General features: G+C 36.3%; 1 protein-coding gene across 2 annotated transcripts; it reads left to right on the top strand.

Moving 5' to 3' along the window:
- Positions 1–45: 45 nt before the first annotated feature.
- On the top strand, positions 46–7,927 carry LOC147847978 (uncharacterized). 2 transcript variants are annotated; one of them, XM_087338704.1, is made up of 19 exons: positions 46–200; positions 1,115–1,184; positions 1,335–1,764; positions 2,432–2,770; positions 2,853–3,059; positions 3,499–3,597; positions 3,692–3,764; positions 4,048–4,175; positions 4,268–4,568; positions 4,770–4,906; positions 5,008–5,138; positions 5,227–5,344; positions 5,958–6,016; positions 6,124–6,217; positions 6,372–6,669; positions 6,742–6,807; positions 6,920–7,041; positions 7,208–7,279; positions 7,561–7,927. In XM_087338704.1, the coding sequence occupies exons 1-19, from the start codon at positions 167–169 to the stop codon at positions 7,666–7,668; spliced, it is 2,886 nt and encodes a 961-aa protein (XP_087194830.1). In that variant the 5' UTR covers positions 46–166; the 3' UTR covers positions 7,669–7,927. The 2 variants fall into 2 exon arrangements, with proteins under 2 accessions (XP_087194830.1, XP_087194829.1); XM_087338703.1 differs by having other exon boundaries at positions 6,742–6,822.
- The last annotated feature ends 13,106 nt before the right edge of the window (positions 7,928–21,033 follow it).

Raw genomic sequence — 21,033 nt, 5'->3', positions numbered from 1 at the left:
AGATTGGAGTTGCATTCCTAACCTTCATCATGATCAAATGAAATCATGATCATAAAATGTTTTGCTCATGTGAAAATTACATTTGCAATTGTGTAGGTACCTTGGAGAGGATACAGGTGATGTAGCTGTTCTTGAATACAATAAAGAGGAGTCCAAACTTCGTCAAATGCCTTACAGTATTTCATCTCAAGCTGCTAGTGGTAACAAACATTTATTTTTCTATGGTGATCAAACCAGTCTAGTCTCTCTATATAGCATAGGAGAGTTCTTCAGATGTTTAGAATAGAAACTATGGATTCTTTGTGTGTAAAGTTTAATTCCAGTGCCGTCGTTTTTCTTTGTGTTTAGTTATGATAGTTGATTGATGTCATTTCCGTGGCAATGTGTTAGCAAGACGATTTCAATGTATTGGTGCTTGCGGGAAAAGAAGGAATTAGTATAATGGAGAATCATGCTCATAATGATTTTCTAGTGTATGAACAAAGGAGGTGACTAGTATCACACTCTTGGAGAGTGTGAACTTTTAACCTATCCTTAATCCCAGGCATGGAATCGTGGAAGAAAAGATAGTCCTGAAAAGACTGAAGTTTGACATGGAATGCTTTATTCCAAGGTATAGAAGGTTGATGAAACTGAAAGTGTTTATTGTATTTTCATAGATCAAACCTACTGGATGAGGAAAATGCCAATAATGCAACACTTCATCGTTTGAAGTTTTATAAAGCTGATGCTATAGCATGGTCTTTTTATATTTACAACAGTAATGGAACTTGGTATATATGTAGAGATATCTTATTCGTCAAACTGTACTTTTTAAAGGGAATCATAGGAAAACAGGGAAAAAAAAAATTGTGGAAGTAAAGTAAATCCAATAAATAGTAGAGCAGGACAATTTGTACAAAAAGTTTATACGAAAACAAGAGGATTACATTAAACAAATGGAGAAAATTTATAAGTGACAACATTTGAGAGGAACTCTGTACAAGTCAATCAATTTTGTGATGTAGGATGGGTAATAACTCAGCCTTGATGCATAAGTTTGTTTAATTATCATCCAAGAATAGGGTTATTCCATTGTTCATATTTTTATGGGATGCGTATTGAGAATTTGCAGGATTGACGGCACAATCTTCCCCACCTTCAGTGATTGGCATTCTACCTTTCCCAGAGATTAATCACAGCCGGTACATGTTAACAATAGGGTTGAACTTTTTTTATTTGAAAGGTGGCTAATAATACATGTTCCATTTCCATATAGGCAAGGTGTATAATTTTGTAAGGTTATTGAGAAAAATTCTATGGATTATGTAAGACGTACATTCTTACAACTGCAGGGTATTGCTAGCATATAGCAATGGTTTGCTTACCATATGGGGACTATATGATGCGGCAATAGTTAGGATTTGGGGTACAGCAGCACCAAAAAATGAGCTTGAAGTGGCTTCCGATATTGCAAGTGATGAGGAAGGAGAGGATAAGGATATTTGTTGCCTTTCTTGGGCTGATGCTTATGGTGATTTATTGGCAGTGGGCTATACAGATGGTGACATATGGATTTGGAATTTGAAGAAGATGTCTAAAAAATCTGGTTTATCATCAGAGAAAAGTTCTCCCTCAATGAAACTACAACTATCTCAAGATAAATCCAGGGCACCAGTTCTTGCATTGTGCTGGTGTGCTAATGAAAAGGAGAGCACACAAGATGCTGATGGCTACCTTTTCATCTATGGTGGTGGGGAATTTGGATGCTCAGAAACATTAACGGTTAGATTTCTTGCTAATTTGGTCATCTTATTTATATATAGTTAGCTTTTATGGTTGATCACAGTGCCTAGTCAATCACCGTTTTGTTATATTATTGCTCTATTGGAAGTTTGGATTGTTGATGTTTATGGTAAGAATAAGATTAAAGGAATAGCTCCTTAGCTGCCGTTGCCACCAAACTCTTCTTTCTCTTCTTCTCTTCCATAATTTACGGAAGTGGCTCGTAAAGAGTTCCTTGTGGCAATGTCTCTTCTGGTGACCATAATCACCACCTGAAGAGCATTTTTTGTAGCATACATGGGCTCGTCATCCATTGGGAGGTTTGAGTGCTTGTGGTGGTCAAATCTTAATCACAAATTGAGAGATTAGTAGATCTGTTAGCTAGACCAATTGAAGAGGTAAGCTAATACAAACTCTATATCAATTCATGAAGTATATGTCATGAAAGAATTAATGACATATACTTAATGAATTGCTATCTCTATATACTGGAAAATAACATACTTCTAAGGAAATCCTATATTTGTGCAATAGTGTGACTGACATTAAACATAATGAGCATCATGGTGGTGGATGGCTTTCTATGGTTAAATATTTATGATAGTGCGTTGTTTCATTTATCTTTTGCTATAATAAATATGATATCTCTTATAAGTTATGCTGACAGATTTACCCATTGAAGACAGCAAGAGAACAATTAGACTACCAAGAAGTTCATTATCTGGAACTCCCTTTAGAGGGACTTTTTGATGACATGATAGTATTGCCTAGGGCAGGTGGAACTCCAGTTGATCCAGTTCCTGCTTTTCTGGTTTTAACAAATCAAGGTCAACTGCATGCTTATGACACTGTTAATATCAAAGAATACTTCTCACACATTGAACATGGATCTGCCTCTATCGTAGAAGGTGTTCTTGTAAATCCATTTATAATAGAACCAATTATATCAGTTGCAAACATAGCTCGGCTTGCTGGAGATGGAAAAACTTCAGAGATACTGTCTCAGGTCTGCCCAATAAAAAGAAATCATTGTTTCTCTGAATTTTGTATATATCATGTTATTCAGATTGAAATTTTATATTATGCAGCTTCCCCGCTGCAAAGGTAATCTACCATCTGTTTTATCAGGTGGTACAAAATGGCCCATAAGTGGGGGATCATTCAACAAATCTTTGTGTGGGGAGCCGAAGGTCAGGACAGTCATTATAACTGGGCATGTGGATGGCTCTCTAAATGTTTGGGATGCAACCAATTCTGCCATTTCTCGGATCTGCAGTTTGTCTCCAAGCGTAAATGTATTCTTTCTATAATACTGCAGTGTTTTTTACTTTACAAATGAAGTTTTTTAATTGTTTACATAAAAATGTAGCTTAATTACTGAGCGGCAGTCTGGAGATTAGCATTTACTACTAATTAGCTCAGGAAAAAAAGAATTTAGCTCTTTCCCAAGTTCCCTTACTTGCGTTTTGGTTGCATTAATAGAAAGATAATTAGCTGCAAACATTCAACTCTAAGTCTTGCTTTCCGTTCCACAAGATTATGATTAATTCATGTTAAATTCTGTGACCTATTCTCTCAATTCCTCCAGATTCATGATGTTCACAGCAATATCCTTAGTATCTGACTTGATGTTCTAATATTTAAAGCAATATCCTCAGTGTCTGACTTGATTTCCTAATATTTTATGCGCAAATTATCATTTCATTGTACAGATAACACTGTTTTTATTCACAGTTAAAGATGGGCCTTTCAGAAACAGCAACATCATCTATTTCACATTTGGAATTTTGCCCAAATAATGGTATTCTGGTTGCTGCTCAAGCTCGTGGCGTGGTAAGGTTTCATGCATTATGCATGCCATATTGGTGGTATTTTATGGATTTATCAGACAGTTATAATTCTAGCTGATATTTCTCTTATGTAGTAGGTTCTAATACATGAAGTAAGTTCAAAAGCAGGCGATGTCAGATGTGTTCGCTTCACAGATGTAGAAACTCAAGGTAATGGTCTTTTGTCAACTCTATGCCATGCATCATGTGCAAACATTACAAATTACAGCTGGTGAAATAATAAAGAGAATGCATGGATTTTCTTTGGAAGACTGTAATTCATATTTCAACTGTTCGACTTGGGCCATAAAGGCATTGTTCAAAATATATGTTCTTACAAACTTCCACGTTGCTGTTCATAACAAATAAAATAGCACATTTCTCTATTTGTGTCCAGAGACCCACTTAATTTTGTAAGAATTTTGAACATTGGTATACCTTGCCATTTTTTCAGAACAAGTTCTCTCTATGGATGCTGGTTTTCAATGTGTAGTCATTCTTGATCTTAATGGAGGAATGGTTTCTTCCATCACAATTTCTGATCACCTTGGGCATGTTGCTGTGGGATATTCCAATGGTATGGTGAGTAAACTAAGAACTACTTTGATTTGTTCGCTGATTTACCTAGTATCAAAGAGTCTTCCTGTTAATTAATTGGTGATATAACGTGGTAGGTGCTATTATTCGATGTACAGTCACGCACAATAATATCCAAACACAAAGCTATTTCTGATGCAAAGAAACCAGTAACCTCCCTATTTTTTGGTCCACATCTGAGGACATCAGCTTTAGGAGAATGTTCAGACAAGTCCCCGAGGAGTGACTCTTTATCAAAGCCTTCATCACATGGAGTATTGTATGCTGTAGAAGATGATTCATCCCTCAGTGCTTTGGTTTATTACAAAGAAGCAATAACGATTTGTGGTCCCTGGAAAGTTGATAGCACCTCGAAAGTGTTGCATCATTGCTGTTTAGGTCAGCTTATGCAAAAATTTACTTTCATTGTTCTTATTGATGCATTTGTTAATTCTATTGAGTTACATACTTTTCTTTCTCTATAAGGAAACTCTGTTTGAGTAAACGTTTTCATTAGTGATAATAATTCTTTATGTAGCCCAAGGTTTCTGAACAGCCTGCATTTATCTGTTCTAACTGGGCACCCAAATATCCAAACAGATCTCCAGAAAACTGATGCCTCAAGTCTAGATAATACCGAAGATTCGGGGGAAATTACAGAAGAAACTGTTTCATGCTATCTTGTAACGTGCACTGAAAATTCTGTTCTTTTGTATGGCAGCATTATTTCAAAAGAGGTACGTAACCCTTTCATACATTCACGTAAGCAAGATATTCATAGATGATTCATACATTCACTAAAGCAAGAGTCTTCATCTTTGTCAAATACCTTTCACAGGGTGTAACAGTGACGAATTTGGGAGCAGAAAGCTTTTCAACAGAGTGCCGCCATGCTACAGCATTTGTAAGTGAAAATGCAAAAACCCATGGGTTGATTCTGCTTTACATAACGGGGACTTTGGAGATTCGGTGAGATTTGTTGCAATATGCGTTTTATTTATTGATATGCAAGTTTGTTTAAAGTTGCATATTTAATGATTGGATTTTGTTGGTTCAGATCTCTTCCAAATTTTGCTATTGTGAAGCAGCTCTCATTGGCGGGAATTTATAACCTGGACCCCAAACTGAGTGATTTCCCAATGTTTGTACGTGGTAATGAAGGGTTGATTGCTTTTGTAAGTTTAGCTTTAACCTTATACAGCTGTTATTGAAATTAACCTTGAAATTCCCTTAACCTAAAGTTAATTGAAGATTCTGTTGCTAGTTACATAAGACAATTGAACTTTGTCTTTATGAATCTCTTGGATGATAAACTCAATTAAAGAAGGCTTTTAAATTAATATTCAGCAATGAATCAGCATATGAAAACTAAGGACCAAAACTGGGAAATAAATAAGGTTACTAGTGCCTACTGGAGGGGTAGGGGGAAAAATAAGTCTAGGGCTAAAGAAGCAAGGAAACTAGTTAACATGACTGTTGATCTGGCTTTTGAAAATTTTCTTTCTGAAATGCAGTCAAAGTGATTTTTCTTGTAGACTAGATTGTTGTGCTCTGTATATGTCTTGAATTTTTTTCTTTAGATCTGAACTCGGAAATGGCTTGGTGGTATCTATTTGACTCTTTTCATTGGCAATAAACAACTCTTTATTCATTTCATAATGCTTCAGCTGTATAAATTTACATTTCTTTCTTAATATAAATTTACATGAATTTTGTTGATTGCAGGAGTGATTGGCCAAAGCATGGTCACTAAGAGATAAATGTTTCTTGTTATTTTTACTGTTGCAGGTAGATGTAAAGCGAGAACTCGTACTAATTTCAGTTCTTAAAAGTGATGATGATATGGGGTATATTTCCAGTTTAACATTTACACATCAGATTAAACAGTTTGGAAACGTTTTTCGCCTTGTCTGTTTATATAGTGTATGAATTTCAAATTTATTTCACATCTCAGCCCCGAAGGCCATATGGTATTATTCTTTGATAAGGACCTATCGGCTGCTGCTGATGCTGCTCTTAAAGCATCTGCTCATCCATCACAACAGAAGGTAGTTATTCTCCTTTCACATGGGGTTTCTTAGTCAGAAGATAGTTATTTATTATTTAATAAATGAATAATAAATGTCTGAGAACAAAGTACTACCATAAGTTTTGTAAGGAGATATTCTCAGTTATTGTGGTGAAGCAATTTTTGTCTTGTAGAGTCAGCGTCAGGGTTTTATTGGAGGTGTTCTTAAGGATTTGAAAGGCGGTGTCCTTAAGGAATTGAAAGGTGGTGGTGTTCTTAAGGATTTGAAAGGTGGTGTTCTGAAGGAGATCAAGGGAGGTTTGCTGAAGAGTGCGAAATTTGGGAAGGACCAATCCGGTGGTGTAAATGCACCTCTAAGCCTATCTGAAATATTTTCTTCAATATCAACACCTGAACAATGCTCAAGTCCTGATATCTCGAAAATTCATAATGGCAAAAGTATAGACATTATGGATGTGCAACTAAACATTGGTAAGCGTTTGCAACTTTGATAAGCCAGGAGAGTGAAGTTGGAGTAAATTCATAGTCATCTGCTTTGTTTAGATGATATCAATATTGATGACGAAGATTCTAGCTTCAGGGAATCAGCACAAATCAGTGAACCAATAGGTACAAAATTGAAAGTTATGGCGGATATTGCCTTAATGTTCTGAATATTATCTTCATGGCATTTTCTTTGTGGATGATGACAAGATGAAAAGATACTATGATTTTTATACAGGTAAGGAGAGGCATTCTGATGCTTCAGATGATAGAACAAAGCTTTTTGGAGAAGTTTACAATAAACCCGTAAGACGTAGCACAGATGAAATTAAAGCGAAGTATGGACATAAAACAGTAGGGGTAAGGTTTTTTTCTCTATTTTTGGCAACAGAGGGGGAGGATTTAATATATAATGTTTGCTTATCATTGAGATTCCCACCATTAATATAATATAATGTTTTTACAGCAAAATAAGTAAATGTATCTATGTGTTGAGGTAGTTTATTGTTTGTTTTCCCTCTGGCAGGATGTGGGTGGTGCAGCAAGTGCGGCTGGACTAGCAAGAGATAAGCTATTAGAGAGGCAAGAAAAGCTTGAGGTAGGCTATAAGTATACATGTATATAGTTTGGAAGGGATTATAATTTAATTAGACATAGGTAATTCATTATATTTTTTCTTTTATGGTACTTGGCCTTATCCTACTGGTAAGTTTAAAGGTTATCCACCTGAGTGAGTTCATGGGCTCAAAGTGCATTTTCACTCCTAAAGTACATGCCATATTGGCTTATCAAACCAATGATCTCATGGTCTTGACTCTTCAGGAAGTTTACACAAACATCTCACTAAATCTAATGGAACAAATTACTTTACATTGTTAGGCTCTAAACAAACGAACGGAGGACATGCAGCGGGGTGCTGAAGATTTTGCGTCGATGGCATCAGAGCTGGCTAAGGCTATGGAAAGAAGAAAATGGTGGCAACTATGATATGTTATATCTATTATGATGATGACTGAATTTGTACTGTATTCTTTTTTAGCTCTTAACTTCCAACAATCCTTCACACTACTTCAAATCATAAGCATGAACTGTGATTTCATGCAATGCAATCTTTGCAATTTGGCTGATTCAGCACTTAATTGTTCTCCAATTATTCAGGTCTTTTATGTATAGATACGAACCAAAAGAAGCCTTGATCAGATTAAAGCGAACAATGTATAATTATCAATTAGAATTCCTCTACAAATCTCGGTTATATGCCTTCAGTGTTTTTATGGTTGCAGGAGTGGGTCATACTACGCATGATTGGAAGTTTATGTTGGCTTTGTACTCTTTTTCATTCCAATCGAAGGTGTCTAGATGCAGAATGCTTGTGCTCAGTGAATTAGGAATGTGGTTGAAGGATATTATAGTCTCATGGATGATGATGAGTTAGGATTGTTATGTCCAAAATTGTGTCATGTTCGATAAATTCATCATTTGTCAGAATTGTAGCACTGGACTTGTCTTATTCAATCTAGTAGCGAAATTGTGTATTCAACCTGATTGATGTTTTTATATTTTGACAGTCGTGTATGTAGAACTAAAGTACATTTGAGGGTAGTTTTATGCTGCAGAAGCTAGAGATGTTTTTTCAACAAAAGCTAGAGATGTTTGAGAAGTGAACATATTATAAGTCAAAACTATTAGAACATTGTAATATGGAAACTGGAAATTTTATATGCTTCAAGGATTTTGGGGAGCATAGTAAGGAATTTATTGCGTATTAGGCACAAAATAGAGAACTGTCTATTGTAATGCGCTTAATAGTTTTCTTATTAAGTCATTTATACTCCAGTCTTACAGTATTGTACGGGACTAGAATCTGAAACATTTAATGTTATTCATTCATAATTTATGCTATTATGACTCTCAAGCATGTATAAATTTTGATAACGTCTTATTTAGAAATTAATCATATGACATGAACTAGAATCTAAAACATTTATTGTTATTCATCCATCATTTATGCTATTATGATGTAGCTTGCTCTTAAGGATGTATAAAATTTTGTAAGCCCTTCTATGAGCAGCAATTTAGCTTCTTGTGAATTTTAAATTTGAGAACCTTAGTAGAACAATTTATATGAATTTTGTATGACTTTTGACATAAGAGGATTGGTAAAATCAATTAATGTGAATTTCTTATGTATATGATTGCAGAGGTTATAAGGGTAAAAATTAAAATATTTCCTTTCTCCCAAGTGATAATAAAAAAAGCTCAGAAGACCTTTGTGGGCTCAATAAGCTCAATGTATGTTCTCTCAGTGTCAGGATCTTCATATGCATCATCATTGAGGTTGGTTATGAACTCAAGAACTTTAATAAGCATATAGAGTGGCTTCACTAACACGACACTGCGTCTTTGCAAATCCACTCCAAAGGTATGGTTTGCGTGGAAAAGTTTGCCAAATGTCTTCAAATTTGGAGCTCTAATTTTCAACGAAGACCGACCCACCATATCATACGGCATGGCTTTTGCAGCCAAAAGTAACTTGAGCGGATCTCCTTCCACCACTAAAGATGTGCAATAACTTGGTCCTTTAACATAAGGTCCAGACCCCCTCTCTTCCCTTACTGTCAATGCTTGTTTTATCTCTTAATTTGATCCCGATGATAAGTTATGTACTAATACTGAACCATTGTAGAAGGTGAAAAATGATTGGTGTTTATGTAACAATCTAAATCTTTAAAACTAAGAACTCTGAATCATCTTTGATCTAGATTTCAAATATGAAGATGAACCTAGACCAAAATACTTAATCGTGAAACCTGAACTTAAAACATCTATAAACTCAACCTAAGCCCTAGGATCCCAACTTACACCCTAGAATCCTTGAACCTATCACCAACATCCTTAATTCTTCAACATAAAAGGACTTCAATGTTGAACATTAAATCATTAACCCTAGAAACAACAATTCCATTCCTTAAACTTAAACCATCTACCCTCACCTATAAACACTTAAACCTTCTATCATTTATCTTAATCCAAAAACCTACGCTCTCAATTCTCAACTGTCAACATTGAACCCTCAAATCTTCCATGATGTATATCTTAATCCTAAACCCTACGCCCTCAACTCTTAACTCTCAACACTGAACCCTTAAACCTACAACCTAAATCCTTAGTTCTTAAAAATAAGCCCTTACTCCTTACTCCTCATACCTAAGGCCTAAACCCTTATACCCAGAAATTTAACCCTTAACCTTTACAACTGTGTTCTAAATCCTATGCCCTCAGCCATAAACTCTTAAACCTTAACCTAAACCCTAAACCCTAAACCCTTAAACCTAAACCTTAAACCCTTTCATTAAACTTAAACCCTATGACCTCAACTCTAAATCATTAAACGTACTAAGTTCTTCATCTTTATACCTGTGCTATCCCTCAACTCTAAACACCTCTATCCTAAATACCAGGTTCCCAAACCTAAACCTAAAATTTTCAAAACCTAAACCCTAAAATCTTTAATACTAAAACCTAAACCCTTTGCACAGGAATCTAAACTCTAATCCCTTAAATCTAGAACCTAGAAACTTAATCCTTAAACCTTAACCTTGTATCCTTCTTGGTTACACCTATCCCCTAAACCCAAAAATCATAATCATAAATCCCTAAACTCTAGATCTTAAACCCTCGCACTTAAATCCAAAATCCAAAATCTTAAACCAATCCATATATATGGAGTCCTTTTTCATTTTGTTTAGGGGCGACTGTATAGATCTCAATCTCTAACACATGGCATGACGCATGAAAAGGTCTATATCTCTGTCATCATATATCTCAGACAGATGATAACATAGCAAGCATCATGCATCATCATCTATCATAACCGTATGCCATCATCATCATTCACGATTCATTATTATCTATCAAGACTTACCCTTGACGAGCGCACTGCTTTAGGTAGCGTCCCATCATAGCCTGGAAAACAGATCCTCTGTTGTCGTCGGCGTTGTTGCATTTTGACTTCTTTGTCTCCTCCTTATCTCTTCTTTGAGGCAACTAAAAATATCGTCAGATCCCGAAGGTCTTGATATGCTGCTACGATGAACTGACTCTGAGAAACACAAAACCAAAATAGATCACAATAAAAACCACAATTTGGTTAACAAAGACGCAGAATCAATGCATCAACATTATGTGCATGTATCAATTCAATATACATGAGTAAGGAATTCATTCTATGGTATTGTAATTTGAACAAGATTAATTATTTGATTATATTTGTATAATATACAAGAATCAAAATGATTCATTTCAATGGAATTTGTACCTTCTTGTGCTCTCGGAAGAACACATTCTTGTACCTTCGGTTCTTGATGAAAATCTATGGATCTAATGACATCATACTTTCTTTTTCTTCTATTGTTACTTCGACAAATTAGAGAACTTTTTTACGGTCAATTTCTTTTCATTGAAATTCAAATGCTTTTTGATAACATAATTGATGCGGATTAAGATGGGGATGGATACGGAATACCCATATGGAAAATATGCAGAGAATGGAGAAGATCAGAAGGGATGACTAAGGATAGAAGCAAAGATACACATCAATTAGTGAGCCATTTTGAGAGATTTAAGATGTTTGGGTTTGGAGATCAGGGATCAGGGAGAAGATTAACAATCAAGGCTTAACATGGTCGGATCAGATCAGATCATAGAGCGACAGAAGAGAAGAGATTAGAAAAAGTTTAGGACAGAGGAGAACAGAGATGAAATCAGAACAGAATCAGGAAGTGCAGGGGATGGGCGATTCGGAATCTGAGGCAGATTCGTTTTGAATGAATTGGGTTGCGACCCGATCTTGAAGATTGAGGGGGAAATTGGAGAAAATCAGAGAGAGAGAGAGAGAGAGAGAGAGAGAGGAACAAGAAGGAGGGAGAAGAATAAAAACTGAAGAAAGAAAGAGAAAGAAGAAGAGGAAGAAGAAGAAGAAGAAGAAGAAGAAGAAGAAGAAGAGGAGGAGAAGAAATTAGAGATTGTGAAGAAATCCCAAAAACCTTGGGCCACCGGAGCAGTCGGTCACAGGAAGAAACTACCCGAGGGAGGACGGGAAGGAGCCGGTGAAAGGAGGGGGGATTAACCGGGAGGTTTAAGGGGGGGTTTACATACATAGAGAGAGGGGGCGGGGGCAGTTAGCGAGGGATTAGGAAGGGGGCCTCCATGATCTCAGCCGTTGATCTTGCCAAGTCAGCCCCCAATGAGGGCTCGCCACGTGTCATGGTCCCCACACCCAGCTTTGTTTTATTTGTGTGTGTGTGTGTGTTTTGGACTCATGTGATGAGTGATGATCATCATCCCATGGCCCTATCCTCCCTCCCTTCTTTAAACTCACACTCCCTCTCTCACTCACTACATGCCAACCACCCACAACTCAAAGGAGAGAGAGAGAGAGAGAGAGAGAGAGAGAGAGAGAGAGAGAGAGAGAGAGAGAGAGAGTCCTGCTTGCCTTGCCTGCCACTTTTTGCTTGTTTAGTCATGCAACCGTTCGCAACCTCCCTTTTCTATAGTCCATTTTGCTTACCTGACGTTGTTTTCGCTTGTGCCGGAGTTATCGGAGCATCGACCTGGGGGTTCCTTTGTCGGCCTCTTGCAATTTTTTAGATATACACCCTAAACATGAACCACGTTCTGCCCTTACTTCTCGCTTGCTCTAGGGATAGCTCAAATTTTCACTCCTCCGCGAGTGAGCCCCTCGACAAGTCTTAGGTGAATGCGGGCGACGATATCGCTCGATGAGGAACTACTTCAAGTCAAGTTTTAGACCAATATAACTCACATGTCATTGTCACGCCCAAGAAATTCTTGCATGAATGTAGGCCTCGATGTTGCCAAAGTTGAGATTCGAAGTCGTTCGTTGATGCTCTCATTTGTGCATTATGGTTAGGTATTTCGTCACTTGAGTTGATTGACTATATTGACTTCTTCTTGGTGGCCCCAATTGTACATAAATGAATGTGAATTGATATGTCGTAAACTCCCAACCCCAAGAACTAGACAATCTACCCAAACAATCCTCCCAAAGATAGGGGCATTTCTTATTAAGTGATTCCCGTATGAGAACATATTGTAATAACATTTTTGTGATCAAAATTACCTATATTAAATGATTTACCCAAAATAAGGTTCTTTTACTGATGACGTGATTGCCATGTTGGTGGCCATCTATGAATGCCATGGTTTTGAGAGAAGGTGTTGTCCTTATTGATTCACCCAAACTTTTCTAAGAGTTTAATGGTCTTTTCAATCAGATGATCTCATTGATGAAGTGATTAATAATGAGATTATGAACAAGTCGGAATGTATTGTGGTTTGTTCAATGGGGTCCTAATTAATTGATCTATTAAATAAGATATCATTGACAAAATTCCCGATCATTATATCATCTAATGAAAATTTTCTAAATTTGCTTTGTTCAATTGAAGCTACATGAACATGAAGACATCTTGTTGAAAAAAGAGAGTGTTGGGGACGTACAACCTCTCCTTTAGTAATTTAAACCCCCTTGATGGTTCGATGAAATGATCTTCGCTTTTGTTACCAATCGAACGATTGGTTAATTATCTTGAACAACTTCTTATTTGCAACAAATAAACAAATACGCCTAAGCAACATGCATATCCGTTGACAATATAAGATATAAAGTGGTCAGTGTCTTGTAGGACATGATGCCGATGGACATACCGTAAAATATACATTGCTCAACATGTTGTAAAACATGATGCAATGGATATCATAAGATACAAAATGGTCAACATGTTGTAAGATGTGTTTGGGGAACTTTTGGTTGTTGATAATAAGAATGTGTATCATTGACAAAAAAAGGCCATCTAGATGGGTACCCAACGCCATGATCCACCATGAGAACAAAATTGATCTTTGAACCTCCAAGCATTTCAAAATTATACCCTTTTTGTTGGGCTATATGAATCATCTCATACATCACACAATACTCTTATTCCCTTGCTAGTCATGCATAAAAGAACGAGTTAAGAAAATGATTGTGCTTTCTAACTTGTTAAAATATTTATTAATCATATAGTACAATAAAGTTATTCTTGGTTGATTGGTCTTAAGCACCTTTACAACCTTTTATTTGACACAAAGTAAGTGACAACCTTCTTGTTTAATTGTGTGGATAATTGCGTAAAACACACATAAATCAAGCATCCATTTGGAGACAATCTAGTGACCCCAATAAAACGAGTCATGGAAAAATTGAGGCTTAGGTATTCATAAGGCAAAAGTCTTGTAAATGAACACGTGTATATCTCGACTCCTTACCCATGACATAGTCGAGTTGATCGAGTTCGAATCCACAATTTCTAGGTATCAGTTTTACACTTGCTTTTAGAATAATTTAAGCATCACAACCACACATTACAAGTATTTTTCACTCCACTAAAAAGGTGCATCCTAGTTGGACGCACATCTCATCCCCCCCTTCCTTTTTTTTAAATGAAGGGGCACATCATGCGCTCTATGAATTGGCTAAAATAAAATGCCTCTTTTTGTTCTTGGAAGTGTGTCTCAAGTTTTCGTTGTTGGGCACATCACACCTACCATTACACACCATGAGAAGGGTAAGAGGACACTTGGTAGGCTTCTATAATATACTAACATTAAAGAAGAGATCAAGTTGATAGTTTTAATGTATGAGACAAAAGTAGCGAGCATCTATCTATGTGAGGAGATGGGTGGAGGAGAGAAAAGTAAAGAGAAGGTAAATTAACAATAGTAAATGTTGGGCATTGGCAACATCACATCCTAGTCCATTCCTTTTTCTATTCAACATTTCCCCCCTTGTTTTTTAGTTTCCTTCTTTTCTTTTGCTTAATAGGATCTTCTTGGGACCATAAAAGAACTAATAGAAAAGAGATCGATCGAGAATCGCAAATGGAGATATCAATCAAAAGAATGTGTTATTTGTGTGAATACCCCTGGTCTTTCTAGGGTTTAAAAAAGGGCATGCTTCAATATTATTAAAAAGAGTGGAATTGTAATTGATATAATTCCACATACAATTGAAAAATCTAAGATGTTCCCAGAATTCTTATGACTGTAACTACCGTGTTTTGTGTGGTGACAAAATATCATAAATACCATTCCCTTCTAGCTCGAGTAAATATACATCATACTCTTCCTCAATCTCAAAAGAGATTGGGGGATATGTTGCTTAGATATAGACCTTAATGAGCGGGAAAATGAAATGGGAAAATATAAGCGCCATTAAAGTGAGGTTCTTGTTCTTCATTACAGCAATTAAAGAGTAACCCACTCTAACTATCATGCAACCTAATCACAACAAACTAATGAATTATGTTGTAACCTAATTAGCTCAAAATAATTAATTATGATACAAGCTAATATAATGACTTCACAAATGATCATAATGGTTATTGTCACATTGTTAATGTGAATCGTAACTATAGTTATAACTTATAATGACTAGTATTAATATAAAAGGAAAGTTTTGCTAGTTGATCTTCAAGTATCATGAGAGGTTATACTCACTAACATAGAGTTTCATCAAAGAATGTTTGTTTGTTGTTTGCCATTACATAATGCTTATCTAACATATTCCACAAAACAAATAACTATAGGACCAATCTGGTTCTACTTTTGTCTCTATTTGGTCCTAACTCCTAACATAGTTATATAAGTTATAACAAATGGTCACATAGGCCATTGCAAAATGAAGTGAACAAATTGTCAACCTTTCGCTGAATTTTAAAAATAGAAAATAATGTTTGATGAAAATCCATGTTCTTTTCTCGTAAGTATTGTATTTAGAGAGAATGTTGTAGCCTTTTTCTAATGACTGTATGTCACGAACTTGGAACTTATCCCAACATGATTTGTATGTCACATTTGTATTTATGAATTAAACAAAAGAAACAGTTAATAACCTTTGAAGCCCAACCTTATCAAAATTCTATTGAGCATTTATTGTTTAGATGTAGAGATTTCAAAAGAGGACAAGTTTGACATCGTACAAGATTATGCATCCACATTTACACATAATGCAAGAGTCAAGCCATCGAACATGCCGAGTCTATAAAGTATCCGCGTAGAATATCCACTAACGATGTTGCACATTCTCTCTCACTTTCTCTTTGTGTTTACTACCCTCATACGCATATAGCACAACCTATTAATGTATTGATGGCGAAAATGGCTATTGGCTATTACAAATGGATTTTTAACACATGCAACACCCATATGTTTAACTAGGGCCACCAATTGCCATTTGCATCTACTAATTTAAATAATTGCTATTTAAACATAATGTACATCCATTGAGAAGTTTCATTTATCTTGGTATAAGAGTGTAAATTTGAAGGGCCAATATGTGAATTTACCTCCTATTTGGAGAAACATCAAGGATCCCTTACATCAAGGAGACATCATCTTTTAAGTACTCTCTCTTGATCACATTCCTTCTTCTTATTTTTATGATCTACCAACTTCCATTCAATTGATTTATTTGTTTATAATTCCTCCTTTTCCAAATGGATTGCAATTTGCCATGCATATACATAACATATAATCCTAAAAGAACTCGTTGCACATGAGTAGCTCTTCACCCAAGAAAAGAGAAGATTTTATTTGTCCTCTTGTGCTTTTGGGAGCTCAAGACAACTTTATTGCATGTGTTTTTGTTCACATTTCACTTAGTCCATATAACCATTAATCCATATGAATTTGTATGATAAGCTTATACAACTCTGACAAATAGTTTTTCTTGTTTTGTACTCAAGGGATTTTGCATACACTTAATTTATTTGAAAAGTGAGCTATGACCGGGGAATGAGAACACCAAAGACTCATGCTAGAATTGCATCGTCTTAGAAACAACAATTGATAATTTAAACTAGTCTTTGAAAGTTGAAATAAAAGAAAGACATGTTGCAAATGTCCATCCGTCATGCTTTAACCTAAGGTTTTCTGATACAAGAATGCATTGTGAGAAATTTCAAATAATTGGTCACAAAGTGAGTTGAAATGAAATAAAACAGACTTATATGCATTATTTGAAATCCATGCTGTTCAACCTCAAAGAAGTATGGTGTGCTTATAGGTTTGATGTGTTATCTTGCAAAGCATAACTATTTTTCATGCTTTCATAGATGGCACTACAAAACAATAGAAGCTGATTATGATCTTTTGGTCCCCACATGGATAACCTTATCAATTTATATACATCAATTCAATCTCTATCTTGGGGCTATACCATATACAACTTATAAGCCATGTTGCACCAATCAACGTATATACTTTTGGTCTCTCTAAATGCTCTACCCTATTAGTAAGATTTATAAAGAGATTGATCTTGCATAATGTAGGATTTTTACACTCTTGACTCTTACAAATCACCCAGTATCTTGTGAAATGTAGGGTATTGAACTCTCGCTAACTTACTTTATAATATCATGTGAAATGTAGGTTTAAAAGACATGGTTCAAGTCTTCATTAATAAACCTTAGCAGCTGAACTACACTAGTTTGTTTTGTGTGTCCGCAGAATACTTTTGCACTCACATCAACCAACACGTTGGGATACATCCAAATAGCTTCATTCTCACACTATTCAAAGTGAAACATGGGCGATTGGTCTTTTTTAGCCATGTTGCATAATCATATAATTGAAAAGTGGCGCATGCAAATTAAGTAGACAACATTTGAGAGTTTAGGGCATTGAGGACGAGGAACATGAAGTGAAGCATACATAAATTTTATAGAATTGTTGTTACCTTCCTTCGCATGATACCTTCTACTCAGCCAAATGATCCACCTCTTAATTGCATATATATGCTCTCCATTTGAGCACATAAAACATTTTGAAAAACAAATGAGTTGCATGTGTTGTACCCTCTACATTACTAGAGGAGATTCCCTTGAAACACTTTTATGGGTCCCATTGTCATGTTGTTGGCATGCCGAGGACGGTAGTACATCATCATCATCATCATCATCATCATATGCCCCTCTTCCCCCCACCATGTGCATATTTGTATGGTGCATAACCAATTTAAAACAATAACCTCACATGATTTCCCATTATTGACATGTGGAATATAATGTTTTCTAAGTAGAATAATGAAATCTCGGCTTTTCAATGTATCACAAGACCATGTATGCATTATTCAACTCACACATGTAGAAATTTAGTTCTAATTCTCTAGACATCATGTGGATACAATTAAGTCATCAACTTTTTCTTGAATAAAGGTAAATTCGTTATGTAAAGTATTATGCATTTCGACATGTCATGCGGGAATGTGTAAATGCATTTCCCATGGAAAGAAGTATTAAATGTGGAACAATCACATGTCTCTTGCCTTCACAATCTGCAATCGACGGATACAACTATTGTGGTAATACAATCGGATGACATTTATATTTTGTTATGGAATCATATGACTCAAGAGCATGAGATAACAAATGCGTATATTGACATATTAAGAGAGTTTGTTAGTGCCACTATAGTTAAATGTGTGTGTGAAAGATTGCGTGCTTCAAAAATAGAGTGTATAATTAATTCAATAGTATTCCTTGCATTGGTATTCTAAGGTATTAACTGCATGTGAGCATCCTCTACGTTCCCAATATACCTATTTTAATATCATATGCTTTAATGAATTTTATCTTCATGAAGTTGTTTGTCTTCACGCAAACACTATAAAAGCATTTAATATACACTACTATAATTGTGGTCTTCCTTTCTCCTTTTCCCATCCTATACTTACAACTCTCTCCTAATATTTTTGGTTTATTATGCATGATGATTAACATGGTCAACTACTAAATCTTTGGTTACAAGTTTAAGAGTGCCTTAATTTTGGTAATCCTTGACACACAAGTTTGTTTGGCATATCTCATTGTTCGAAAATGTGTGTGTGTGTGTGTGTGTGTGCATCCACATACATATATGTACATGTTCAAATAATTTATTCCCTGGAAGAATAAAAGTCTTGCATTGCTTGCTATTTTGAGGGCTACTATAATACAATGTCAATGTAGCATGGACGAAAGGGACTCATACAAAATGGCTAAATTTCCACGGTACTTAAAATAAAATATATGGTCTTTATGCAACCACTTGCAAGAGTTCTTACCTTAGATGTCTAATGGGTAATGCTTTATGATAGTAGTACCATGGGTTCATGAAGTGGAATTCATGGCTTATGATCCAAATATGTTCCTTCTTTTGATCAAATCTCAACAAATATTTTCATAGGATACGATATATTCATAGGCACTCATGGACATACCATACTTGTAGACAACACAAGTAGTAAAGTAAATGTAAGATTAATGTCTTCTTTGATCAACTTTTTTTTTCCAAAAAAAACCTCCTTCCATTAGTTATAAAATTTTACAAATGCGACTATTATGTACAAATCCTTGTAGGGATGCGATAGTTCTATCTTATGTGGATGCCCACTCACTCAAGAAAGGGAGAGGACGACCATTGTTGGATGAAGGCTATTCGTTGTCTTTCAACTCCGTCAGAGCCGCCATTGAGGCCATCATATTGGCTCTTTAGAGTCGCTACAATTTCACTACATATCTCTTGCAGTAACCTTGTTAGATGCACGGTTTGGTTGGAGAAGACCCGTCTACACCGTTGTTTCCATAGAATCCAAAGAGTTATTGGGTTGACCAATTCCAACACAACTTGAGATTTGTCATTAAGAGGAGTTGAGTGGACATTGCTGTTGGTGGAGAAAAAAACCTCTTGTGCTTTTATCACCAAAGTCATCCCCTCCTCCTGATGCTCGTATTTGCCAATTGGGGTTTGCCATGATAGCCAACATATATTTCCCCACTTGATTGAGCCTTGCACCTAGCATAAATGCAACCAACGGCCAACCCCCCACCATATTCGATGGGACGCTGGACAGTCCCACAAAGCGTGTCATATTGATATTACTACATTTGGGCACTCTACACAATTAGCAGAGCTAAGGTTCCCACATTGCCATGCTCCCACCGATAGTGACTTATGTATTAATAGCCATTGGAACGTGGTAATTCGTCTCACGTGTTGTTGTTTCCAGATTTTCTGCTAAAACTTGGTGATAATTGTGTGAGGAACTTGAAATGTGTGCCAGACCTTTGCAACAACCGGCTCTCGGGCGGTTTGAGTAGCTAGAATGTGGCGACCCAATCTAGTTGTGAATTGGAAGAAAGGGATGGGTTTGCTTCCTTGCCCTGCGTAAGGATCACGCCATGTCCATTGCAAAGGGTCCCAACTGACCTTATTGTTGAGAAGCAAGCTCAACATAGTATGTGATGCTTATTGGGAAATAAGCTATAGTAGCTATTTAGCTACTTGTGAACATAAAGGAGAAACAACTAATTAGCTACTGACAACTATTTAGCGACTGATAGCTAATTAGCTACAGGCAGCTAATTAGCTGCATATGTAAGTAACTTATTACTTAGGAATAAGATGGATGATGTAAATAAAGGAAATCTTGAGAATGAGGGGCAAGCCCTATATAATAGTGCTGGAAGAGGCCGAGGAAGAGGCCATGAAAGATTTGGCTCTGCAAGAACCAACAATAATGGTTATCAAGGAAGAGGACAACAAACCATTAGAGGAAGAAACAACAACAGAGGCAGGGGGACCAACCAAGGTAGAGGTAAGCAAACATATGTAAATGATGATGGCTGTTGGTATTGTGAAAACCAGGCCACACACAGGCTGAATGTTACAAGAAGCAAAATGATGAGCAAAGAGGAAAGAGACAACAGAATAACTATGCCCAAACTAGTGAAGATTGTGAAAAAGATGGTGCATTTGTGGTACAACATGAGATAGCAGCAGTGGCTGAAAGCTCACAGAAATGTAATGAAGAGTTTACATGGTATGTAGACTCGGGGGCATCTAACCATATGACTGGACATGCAAACTGGTTTGAAAGTGTTGAGAGACAAGCTCAACATCGGCCGGATCGGCTGAAGAAGCCGAGGACCGGATCGGTTGGGACCGATCGGTTAGGCCGAATGCGTAAACCGGTACGCAGACCGGTGCGTAGGTAGGGCCGGATCGGTGCGTAAACCGGGAGGCTGTTAGGAAAGATATTCCGTGAGGAATATATTTGGGAGTTAGTGTAGGAGCTCTTAATGAGCATTGAAGTACTGTCAGTACTTTTGTCAGTCCTTCTAGGACTTGTATAAAAGTGTTCATTGAACACACATATGTATAGAATGGTGAATAGAGATTGTTTGTTGAATATAGTTTTTGTGTTTTCTCTCTCTCACTCTCTCTGTCTCTCCCGCATATACTGTGTAAGCT

Source organism: Azolla caroliniana, unplaced genomic scaffold (genome assembly GCF_043228905.1).
Source record: "Azolla caroliniana isolate FFs.n. ecotype wild unplaced genomic scaffold, voAzoCaro1.0.p SCAF_548, whole genome shotgun sequence".
Taxonomy (NCBI): domain Eukaryota; kingdom Viridiplantae; phylum Streptophyta; class Polypodiopsida; order Salviniales; family Salviniaceae; genus Azolla; species Azolla caroliniana.
Note: the sequence above shows the minus strand (reverse complement) of the source record. Positions and strands in the feature narration are given on the sequence as shown.